At 41.6% G+C, this 10,164-nt stretch overlaps 1 protein-coding gene across 1 annotated transcript; it reads left to right on the top strand.

Moving 5' to 3' along the window:
- Nucleotides 1-4: 4 nt before the first annotated feature.
- On the top strand, nucleotides 5-9,792 carry FLVCR1 (feline leukemia virus subgroup C cellular receptor 1; the record flags this gene model as incomplete). Its single annotated transcript, XM_009870591.1, has 10 exons — nucleotides 5-148; nucleotides 3,318-3,462; nucleotides 3,975-4,115; nucleotides 4,407-4,474; nucleotides 4,727-4,830; nucleotides 6,005-6,115; nucleotides 7,189-7,294; nucleotides 7,514-7,625; nucleotides 8,289-8,356; nucleotides 9,730-9,792. Coding segments are annotated over 10 exons (1,062 nt in total), but the record flags the coding sequence as incomplete, so codon positions are not given.
- Nucleotides 9,793-10,164: the final 372 nt, after the last annotated feature.

The following is a 10,164-nucleotide window of genomic DNA, read 5'->3' as shown; positions in this document are numbered from 1 at the left end:
GGACCGGTACCCGCTCACCCTGGCCGCCCAGGCCATCTGCGCCGTCGCCCAGGTCTTCATCCTGGGCCTGCCCTCGCGCATCGCCTCCGTCTGGTTCGGCCCCACCGAGGTCTCCACTGCCTGCGCCGTGGCCGTGCTGGGCAACCAGGTAGGGGCTGAGTGGGGTAAAGGGGAGGTTTTGGGGAGGTGGGCTTCCTTAGGGTTTGGTGTGGCGCTGGGTTGAACCTAAGTCGTGTAAGCGGGCAGGAAAGTCCTCTCCAAGAGAGGTGCTGTTACGACCCACCCTCACAGGCCGGCCTGGCTGTGCCGGACCCTGGCCTTGTGTAGCCGCTGGCGGCCGGGCCTCAGCCCCAACCGTTTGGCAGTGCCTCAGCCCAAACCTTTTTCAGGAGCCCTCCTGGCCCACTTTCTCTTCCTCGTGCATTTGCCATCGTTCGCCTGACAGAATCTGCCCCTGGCTGGAGGGGAGTGAAGTGGATGAACTTTCGTGGAGACCCCCAACGTATATATTAGTTCCTGCTTTTTAAAATATGGCCTCGAATCACCAAGTGTCAGTAGCCAGGGTCCTCATGACTCATGAGGTGTTCTGTGACACAGTGATAGTTGACGTCACGGTGGGGAGGTGATAACAGTCCCCGATTTCCTTGAGCTCCCTGGTCCTGGCCAGATACGGAGAGCTGGAACAGGTGTATCTGAAAGCACAGATGAAAATACGATAATGATGTTGTTTTTTCCTCCCTTTGACTTGTTCTCGCCTTCTGCCACCCTTCCTGCTTCTTTGTGACAACAAAATACTTAAGATTTCAGTCAGCATCGCTGGTGCGGCTGAGGTCCTAGGTACAGGTTGATTAAGGTAACAGGGGATTTGTTTTTCCTCGTGCGAGTCTAATGATTTTATGTTTGTGCACTTTGGATTATTACAGTGGTAATATCAGTGTTACGTACTTGCAGTTAGGGTTGTTCATTATCTCATACCTGGCTGTTTACAGTTTTCCCAATGCTTTTCCAAAACAGGGTGTTTTTTTTTACTGAAATCTTCCAGTGGGCAAGTGAACAGTCCCTTCTGGACTGAAAACTTGGAAGACTGATGATTGCTTTAGCAGTTGAGCAAAGATTTTGTATCTGCGTCCCAGAATCAGGTTGGAGATTTTTTTGGCAGCTGAATTTCCACTCTTCCTGACATGCACCTGTCCTCCTAGTAGCAAGATGTGACTGGGGTTTCAGTTCTGCAGTATGGTGCTAAGGAGCCACCTTGGAGTCTGAAATGAATGCATAGCTAGTATGAGGAAAACAGGAGCAGAGGTGTGAACAAAACCAAACCTTACTTATTTCTGGAATGTATTTCCCTCCAGAAGCTGAGACAGATCTTGCTGACATGCTCGATGGCTCTCTTCAGGGGGGTGCACCTGTGAAACGCACTGACACACCGTGTTTCATTTCCCTCTGGCAGTCCTGTGCAAAGGCTTATTCTGCTGCTGAGCTGTACCCTCTTGGCTCAGAGCTGTGTGCTGCAGAGTTCTTAGCGTCCCGCTCCTGCCTCTGAGACCCATAAGACTGATATGGTGTCAGACAATACAATTTGTCTGTTCTCAGTTTTTACGTTTCCTAAAAGCAAAGAAATCTCATGAGCTGGATTGAAAGGATAGTGAAATGACAGATTAGGCACTTAGAAGTCATGCCTGTATGTCTCAATGCAGTTCACTTCTGTGTATGCAGTCAGTGTACATGTTTAATTGCACAGGATGAGCTATGTAACAGAATCGGGTTGTGGTAACCAGCTGGTCTGTCCTCTGGTTTCTTACTGTGTACTTTGCAGACGTTCAGAGCTACAGCAAACAGAGCTGGGACCACAGGCAAGAGAGAGACAGAGCAGTTAACAAAAATCAGATCACACTCGGTATCTTTTGAGGTCCCTTCCAACCCCTAACATTCTGTGATTCTGTGATCCCTTGAGATGCTGATGGCTGGCAGTTGAAATGCAAATCACTGGGAACAGCAGCGATGTACCTGTCAAGGGTTGTCAGGAATGACAGATTTCCACAAGTATTTAATAACTTAAACTGAGCACACCAGACTCCTTGGAAATCTGGATCCTTCTGGCCTTAACCTCTCTAGATACAAAAAGTGAAAAACGATATCATTTGACTTTATTGGAATGTTGTAGGCACTGTATTAGCTCAAACTAGGGGAGAAAAAAACCTACCTTAAGAAAAAGAGTGTGTACTCAGTCCATAACTGTAGAGTTCACATGCTGGAGGGTGTGGGTAAAGGTGAGTACTGGATACTGTGTGAATCTGATGGTCTGTGGAGATAAAAAAAGCAGAAGAACTTGCATCTGGCATTCAAAGCGCCTTACAAAGGGCGCTTTGTAAGCACATTGGCACACCTTTAATTTGAGTACTTCATGAGTGTTGGACTTGCTGCTCTGTTAGTCTTTGCCCTTTTTATATTTTATTTTTTTTAGCTGAAATAGATGCAGGGGTTTTTTTTAGTTAAAAAATTAAAAGTTTGCTCTATCACTTTAAAATGCAGTTTAGTTTTGGAGCAGTAGCAGAGATAAATTGGAGATCAGTCCAATACTGTTGTTCTTTTGTGTTTTAAAATGCTTTATGTGTATGTGTATATACCCAAAATTTCAGTCCTTGTTTTTTATCTCTTTTTAATACAAAAGCAGTTGCTACATTGGCATTGACTCCAGATCGAAACCCACTACTACTTTGTGATATTTTTCTTTATTTCCTTAGCAATAATTACAGATGTAAGTTTTGGGTTTGTGTTTCTTTATAAGAATTCTCCTTTTCTCTTGCTCTTTGCTGCTCTGTCAGTTCTGCGATAAACCTGGCATGTCAGTCTTTGTTACTGTAGTGGAAGGGTTGTGACATCGAGTGGAACATTTTGATTGAGAGAAAGAATGTTTCTGCAAGAGCAGCTGGAGTCTTCTGTCATCTCTAAGCCTTCAGTCTCCGAATGACTACTGGAAATTTATGTGCATGCTCAGTATTTTCCTGTTTAAGATTCTTCTGCAAATAAAACTTCCTTAATACTTGGTTATTAAATGTGCTGTGTACTAGGTGTAATATTGTAGTTTAATTTAGAAATGAAAAGGTTAAAACCTGAGTTATGGAAGACCTGATTGTGAAATGTCATTGAGAGCAAATGACTCAGAAGCGTTGTACTCAAGGAGCACTTTTCCTTCATAGTTTTATTAATACTTATTGTGATATAAATGCTGAGTTCTACCTGGTAAGGGTTTTCACTTTGGCTAATTTTTATGTTCTTCGTGAAGTTTTGTTTTTTTTTCTTTTCTTGCCTTATAGCTTGGCACTGCAATTGGCTTTTTGTTACCACCTGTTTTGGTTCCAAATACACCTAACGATATCGATCTAATGGCACATAATATCAGCATCATGTTCTATGGAACAGCAATAGTGTCCACACTTTTGTTCCTCTTAACTGGAGTTGGTAAGTGTTCCATTCTTGTGATTTAAATGGTGACCGTATGGACTGTTTACATCATCTCACTTGAAGCATCTGTCTTTGCTCAAAGTGGTTGAGGTTATGATGTTCTCTCCAATTTACTTGTGTTCACTTACCTGTTGCACCAGGATTAAGCGACAGCCAGTTTACTGGATGTCGTGTTTCACACGGGATGACCTCTCTCAGAATAAATACTTCACTTAGGCTTTTTGCTACATGATAATATAATGTGATTGCAGAGTCAAAGGTCTAGACACGTTGCAGATGAAGTCCGTCTTTGACCGTATGTTGGTAGCAATCAGATGCAACCTTGCAATTTGCACATCCTTTGTGACTGTGATTTGATTATTCCATGAGAAAATCCTGAATATTTTTTTCAAGGAAATGTTAAGAACCACAGGTTAATCTTCTGAAAATCATCAGACTGAAACACTTTAGAAAGAAAAAGCATTAGTCTGGTAAAGACAAATCAAAATTATTCCTTCTTTTTTCCTCAGTGTTTGAAGAAAAGCCCAAATACCCTCCTAGTCACTCTCAAGCAATCCTGCAAACTGTGCCCCCCGAGGATTACTCCTACAAGCAATCGATCATTAACTTGTTCAAAAATATTCCATTTGTACTTTTGCTGATAAGTTATGGTGAGTGATGCTGTCTGGCAGAACAGTTCGTATGTTTGCTGAAAGCACTTAGAGTTTTGTTTGTGGTAGTGCTTTCTCGGGGGGAGGGGGGGGGAGGAGGGAGTGCCAAACTTTCACTTACTCAGCAGTCAGCACTGGAAAATTTGACAGGATTGGGAAAAGATTTTACCTGGCAGATAAAAAGGTTTTGATGCTGATTTGAGTCTTAAGTACCAGGAGATTAACTCTTTAGGATAGCAGATCTGTGTGGTTACACCTGAAATGACCGAAGCTTTTCTTTTGGTACTGCAGGTATTATGACTGGGGCATTTTACTCTGTCTCCACATTATTAAACCAAATGATAGTAACTCATTACGAGGTAAGTTTCTTGGATCTCCTTTGAAATTTTTTTTTTTCATCTATACGTTTGCAGAGGTGGTGTTTATTATTATGTAGGTGCTATGTGTGCTCAGACATTTGGTTTCCTTTATACCCCTCTACAGTTTCTTGCACCATACAGCTATGGGAGTCATAGGAATGTTTGCTTGCGCTTATGACTGCCAAGAGGTCTGAACTTGACTCTGAGTGGAAGCAAGTTATTAATGAGCACCATATAAATATTTGTTGAAAGGGAGAAGAAGTGAACGCTGGGAGAATTGGCTTGACACTGGTGGTGGCAGGAATGGTGGGTTCGATTATTTGTGGTTTGTGGCTGGATTACACTAAAACATACAAGTAAGTGTGGGTAGGCATGTGTGGGGTTAGGGGTAGGAGAGCGTTGCGACTGTGTTACAAGAATACTGCAACGTAAGGGCTGAAGCGAACTGGTAATAAAAAGATGTTCATCCCTGATTTTCTAGCAGCAGTCTTCAGCTGTGGAGACTGGTTTCTGAGGTTACAGCAAAAGCTTGAGACTCTTACTGGTTCTTGGCCAAAAGAAATGAGAGCGGAGAATGCAAAGATGTGAAGAAGTTTTCCATCTATTCCTGTCTCTCTAGGAGTATAAGGCTAACAAGGAAAGCACTGTAAGCCCTATGTGTAGTGGCCAGGTGACTCAGTGGTTTCCTTCTCCTAGGAAAGCATAAAGGGTCAAAGCCTGTTCCGCACAGTTTTGTAAAATGGATAGTTGGTGGATTCTCTTTTATTTTATGCTACTCCTGGTCCTATTAGTAAGTGTAACATTAATTAGGAGGATGACCATGGAGCAGAAATCTGTTCTGGGATAAGAGCTCCTGCGTCCATCACCCATGGTGTGGTGCCCCCCAGAAGCAGGCAGTGCCCTGGAGTGCTGCTGGCCGTGGAGTAGTTCTCCCCTGAGACTCTTAATATATTATGTGCAAGAGCTCTAGAAACCTAATGGATGTTAATGCTGTAGACTGGCTTTCTTTCTACATGCCTTTTGGCTCATTTATAAGCAAGCTCTGCTTCAGTATTTTGGATGACATCCCTTATTCCAGAACAATAAATAGAACATTGTAATGAGATTTGTTTGACTTACCCCTTAGGCTGACTTTTATTACTAATACATGTTCGATTTGGCTGCTCGTGTATTGATGTATTGGGTAAAGGGCTGCACTGCAGAATGGCCAAGAGGTACAACGTAGTGGAGAACTAAAATAGTTTTAAGGTAATAATACCTGCTGTGATTGTCTGCTCTTGGAGAGTCTGCGTTAGTCTCTTTAGCTTTGAGTGAAGCAGACATATAACCGAGGCAATAAGGAGTTTGGGAAGGGGTATGTTCTCGTTGCATGATATGTTTGAGTCAGAATTACATGAAGCAAATTTTATAGCTGTAGATTGTCAGTTATTAGAGAATAAGGTTTGTGTTACTCTTCCATGCTTCCACAGTGTGCTATGACCTGATGTTAACAATGTTAATGTTTTAATTTTTTTTTTGGTTGGGTTGCAGGCAAACTACTTTGATTGTTTACATTCTCTCTTTCATTGGGTTGCTGGTATTTACTTTCACCCTGGACCTCGGATACCTTATAGTAGTGTTCGTGACTGGAGGAGTACTTGGGTGAGCAATTAAAGTGGACTAGAATAGTTACTGCAGTTCTGTTCAGAAACAATATTTAACTGTTTTAACTAAATGAGTCTACAGTATATTCTGTTGCCATGCTCTCAACCTATGCCTGTAGCTCACAGTACAGGTAGGGTTTACTAGAGTTTCATTCTGTTACATCAGAATAAATGTAAAGTAACTCATTTTCAGTTAACACTTCAATTATCATTTTTATGGACCTAACAGAAATCTGTATGTCATCAATTTGTTTGGTTCCAATTCAAAAAGTTGTCTGCAATAAAGCTGAGTTTTTCTGCTGACCAGTGGGTAAGTCATCAGAGTTTAAGTGAGCAAGTCTAGGAAGACTGGCCTCTGTGCATTTTGATTAATTTGTATTTTGATAGGCCAAGTAACGTACTGGGTGCTTTGCTTGCTCCGAACAGCGTGAGCATTTCTCGTAGATACATAATCTAAAAGCCCCCAAGGCGCTGAGGGAATAGTGCCAGATCCAGACAGGGCAGTCAAGGCAGAGTCAGAAATTTCTTGAGAGTTTGGGTTTAAAAACCAGTCAACCAACCTCAACTGCCTTAAGCCCCTGATCCTCCTGTCACCTGTCAGTCCCCTCAGCTTCTTTCACAGCTGCTTCCAGCAGATGCTCAGTGTCCATCCAGCCTCACTCCCTGCTGATGGTCTCTTTTTGTGCTCCAGCATGGATGTTTGGGCTGATCAGATGATGATGTTCATGTATGTCTTTCATTTGAAAGGGATCAGCTTCAATTATGGAGTGGCTTGTGCGCTGGTCAGAGAAGGTTGTTTCGTGTGTATGTAGTGGATTATGAGGGAGTGGTTGTAGGAAACGGGACAAATGTGTGAAAACGTCTTTGTCCTAAAAAAAGAGAGATGTATGGCTGAAATTGTTGGATGAGATTGGGGGAATGAAGCAAGCAAAGCAAGTACTGCATCACGTTAGGTCTTGAAAACAGGCAGTTCAGGATACCAGCTAATTCATAACACTTTGTATTTTATTTTCTTAGCTGTAGTAATAGATGAAAGCCACACCTGTAATTTCTTACTCTCCTCTTCAACAGGTTCTTCATGACTGGCTATCTCCCACTTGGGTTTGAATTTGCTGTGGAAATTACATACCCAGAGTCTGAAGGCACTTCCTCAGGTCTCCTTAATGCTTCAGCACAGGTTATATCGTTTGATTTCTTCATGTGAAGTAACGTTCACGAAGGCCACTCTGCTTGAATCTAAGAAGGCCTTCTTAGACTCAGCTGCTAAGTCTCTGTTGTGTTGCTATAGTCTTAGTCTTTTTAATTTGGTTTCTATAAGATGTGACCTGAAACTTTGTAAGGTAAAGCGATGGCTCTTTTCTGTGTGATCCTGATGAAGTGACTTGTTTGTTTATAGATATTTGGAATTGTCTTTACACTTGTTCAAGGAAAACTCACAACAGACTACGGTCCTCGTGCAGGAAACATCTTCCTTTGTGCTTGGATTTTTGTGGGCATTATCTTAACAGGTAATTAATTAGAAATCTAAATAATGATTTCTCTGTAATGTAAGAATGTGGAGGTTTTTTTGAGATAGTCAATTTGTGGGTAGTTTTTAGATGTCTCAGACATCTAGGATTTAAATACGTGGCTTTCTGTCTGGGGTGACAGAAGTTGTAAGTGCAGGGTTTGGGTTTATTTTGCTTTGTTTTTCTCTTTAAATACTTGCTGTGCACACACCCTTTGTTCTAAAGGCTGATGTTGCTAGTATATGGATAGCCATCTGTCACCCATTTCTTCCTCACGCCTTGAATTTGAGGCAGATGTCTCCAGAGTAGGATAGGAGATGTAAACCAATAGAAAAATGGAGACAGTTTGCCAGAAGCTGCGGATGTAGTCCTGAACTGTACCAATGGCTCACACATGCACATGCAGGTATTTATAAATGTACTCAAGTGCAAAAGCCATCAAGCTTTGTTTTAAGTACTCACGGTTTAAAAGCTTTTATTGTCATTTGCTTTGTGAGGAGCAAGTTCAGATTGTCAGTAAGTTGAAATCACACAGTGGATGCAGGTATTCTGAATATGTGCTGAAAACAACCTCTGTGTGCTTACACTCTCCCAACATTTCCCTTGACGTGCAAGTCACTGCAAAGTTGTGAACCAGCTTTCTCTTTATTTTTTTTGTTTCAGCCTTAATAAAATCAGATTTGCGAAGACACAATGTGAATTCAGGGATTATGAATTTGAATGTTAAGGCCGTAAGTTGTGACTCTCCTATCATGGTTGCATGCTTTGCTTCTATTGGCATAATAACAGTAAAAGAGTAATTAACAAAAACTTAAAATATGACTCTTTCCGTGATGTTTTGGAACAACAGAGGTACATGGGAAGCTGCCCTCAGATACCTGTTTCACCCCTTAGCTCCTATGGAAAAAAAACACACCAAAAGACCTGCTCTCAGATTTTCCTGAATATTAAGTGGCTAATATTAGTCTTTGATTTTATTACTTGAATCTTGCTTTTTCATATTTGCAGGTAACATATTAAATTGTGAAGCCTTTCTGTGTATTTGGTTAGGAGGCTGTGCTATAGGCCACATATATTATTTAAAATCCGTGCAGTCTCTGTAAACAAAGTTGGTGTCTGATGAACAGAACTCCTGATGCAGTTTCTGCACTGTACTGTGTGAAGAGCTGGGTCTGTTCCTCTGCTGAGCACTCTCCCAAATTAAACGGAGAGTGAGCATAGCACTTCCTGCTCTTCAGGAGGTCCTGAGACCATGTTTTAGCAGCTTTTCTAAATCACCACAGGTACTAGCAGAAATGAGGCTGCCACTGGAAACTTTTCAGTGCTCTAGGTTTTTTGATCGTTTGGATCAAGATAAGGAAATGGCTTTTTGGAGTCAGATATTGCAGAGTCCTCCATCACGCTTCTTGTTGTGTGTAGGTGTCTCATACATAGAGCAACTTTTGATCGTTTGCAGTCAGATGTGTGCTCTCAGTGTCTGCATAACGTTCAGAAACTTCCAAGCTGGTGCTACATGAGTTAACTTGAACCTCAAACCTGTGCAGCTTCATGTGCACAGGATGGCATCCTAGGGGTTTAGCCGCCTGAGTTGGGGCTGGCTCAGGGGTGTACGTGCTGGCTGTAGGCAGCAGTCCATGACCTGTCTCTTTTCCATTATCACCTAGTTAATTAGCTCAGGTTGTCACACAACTTCGTTTATATTAGCCAGGATATAACAAAAACCTGGAGTCCTCACCCTGGTGTTACCATAACTTAAGCTGCTTGTGTCAGTGAGGTACAATACCTAACCTTGCTCATCAAGATTCTATGGTTTTTAAATATAATGGAAAAAAACCCTGAAAGTTAGTCTCTACGTGATTAATATCTATATGCAGTAAATATAGACTTCAAAACTATACTAAGAAACTCAATTCTGTGGTGGTTTGTAGGTTTTTTTCATTGCAGAGAGAAGGGAAAATAGAGCTTTCTATAAAGGCCTAATTTGTCTAGTTAATTGCATGTTCTGTTGGAGTCGTAACCTAAGAATTACCCAAGAATACTGAGGTTGAGAATTGCTTCTGCTGAATAACAGCTTAATTTCTGCTTTTTTATTTCCCCTTTCCAGGTACCAGTTGAGAGTCCTGTAGAACCCGAAAATACTACATTAAAAATTCAGTCAACTTTATAAAGCTGAAAGAGGTGACTTAGAAACGCACAAGTTTGGTTGGACACTGAACAATATTAGTTAGCGTAATCACTGGATTTGTGTGTATGAGTAGTGAGTTCTGTTTGGTGATACTGGTGATAGTTGTGCGGTGGAAACTGTGAAGATGCTCCATTAATTTTGCCCAAGATGCAAACAATTCACCTTTGTATGTAATATTTAACAGTTTAGAAGTTTCGCAGCTTCAGTAGTGAAGAGCTGTGTGAATACTCTCCACGCTGGGGAGACAGGTACATTCAGGATATGCATACTTGAAAAAAATCTGGAATCCTGAAGTACAGTCATCATGATCAGAAGTATCTAATCTTCTTTCCTTCTTCAGTCTTTGTTAATACA

The sequence above is a fragment of the Apaloderma vittatum genome, unplaced genomic scaffold, assembly GCF_000703405.1.
Source record: "Apaloderma vittatum isolate BGI_N311 unplaced genomic scaffold, ASM70340v1 scaffold28905, whole genome shotgun sequence".
Taxonomy (NCBI): domain Eukaryota; kingdom Metazoa; phylum Chordata; class Aves; order Trogoniformes; family Trogonidae; genus Apaloderma; species Apaloderma vittatum.
Note: the sequence above shows the minus strand (reverse complement) of the source record. Positions and strands in the feature narration are given on the sequence as shown.